At 30.7% G+C, this 449-nt stretch overlaps 1 protein-coding gene across 1 annotated transcript in view; it reads left to right on the plus strand.

Annotated features, from left to right (window-relative positions):
* Positions 1-130, plus strand: part of LOC107885867 — a 5,656-nt gene extending 5,526 nt beyond the window's left edge. Inside the window, exon 11 of the mRNA XM_016809556.2 lies at positions 3-130. Within this exon, the coding sequence (XP_016665045.1) occupies positions 3-30 (28 nt within the window). The 3' untranslated portion in view covers positions 31-130. The remainder of the gene's footprint in view (positions 1-2) is intronic.
* Positions 131-449: the final 319 nt, after the last annotated feature.

Below are 449 nucleotides of genomic sequence, written 5' to 3' on the forward strand. Positions count from 1 at the left end.
AGGTCCGGTAAACCGACAAAGAAGCTCTAATTAAATAAAGGTGTATTTATGTAGCAATATAATATAATACAAACAATTGTTTTTTTAAAGGTACTTACTGTTGTCAATATATATTTATAATTATAATGATTATGTTTTTGAATAAAATTATGAACTAGGTACATTATACTTTATGTAAGTACGATGTTGTATTTACCTACCTGTTTTGTCAATACAATGCGCGCTGTGACGGTAATAAAATTATTGTTTACTGATAAAACGAAATAATTACGCGTTCGGGGAACTTACGCACACTAATGATCAGTTATTACACACACACTCACACAGCAATTCCCAATGAATATAACATATTGCCTATACTCAACCCCTTAAAAACGGTCCACTTTCAACCGCCTTAACGTTGGACGGCTCAATATTTTTAATTTAGGAAATCATGTTTGTAAAATAGA

This window comes from Acyrthosiphon pisum, chromosome A1 (assembly GCF_005508785.2).
Source record: "Acyrthosiphon pisum isolate AL4f chromosome A1, pea_aphid_22Mar2018_4r6ur, whole genome shotgun sequence".
NCBI lineage: Eukaryota > Metazoa > Arthropoda > Insecta > Hemiptera > Aphididae > Acyrthosiphon > Acyrthosiphon pisum.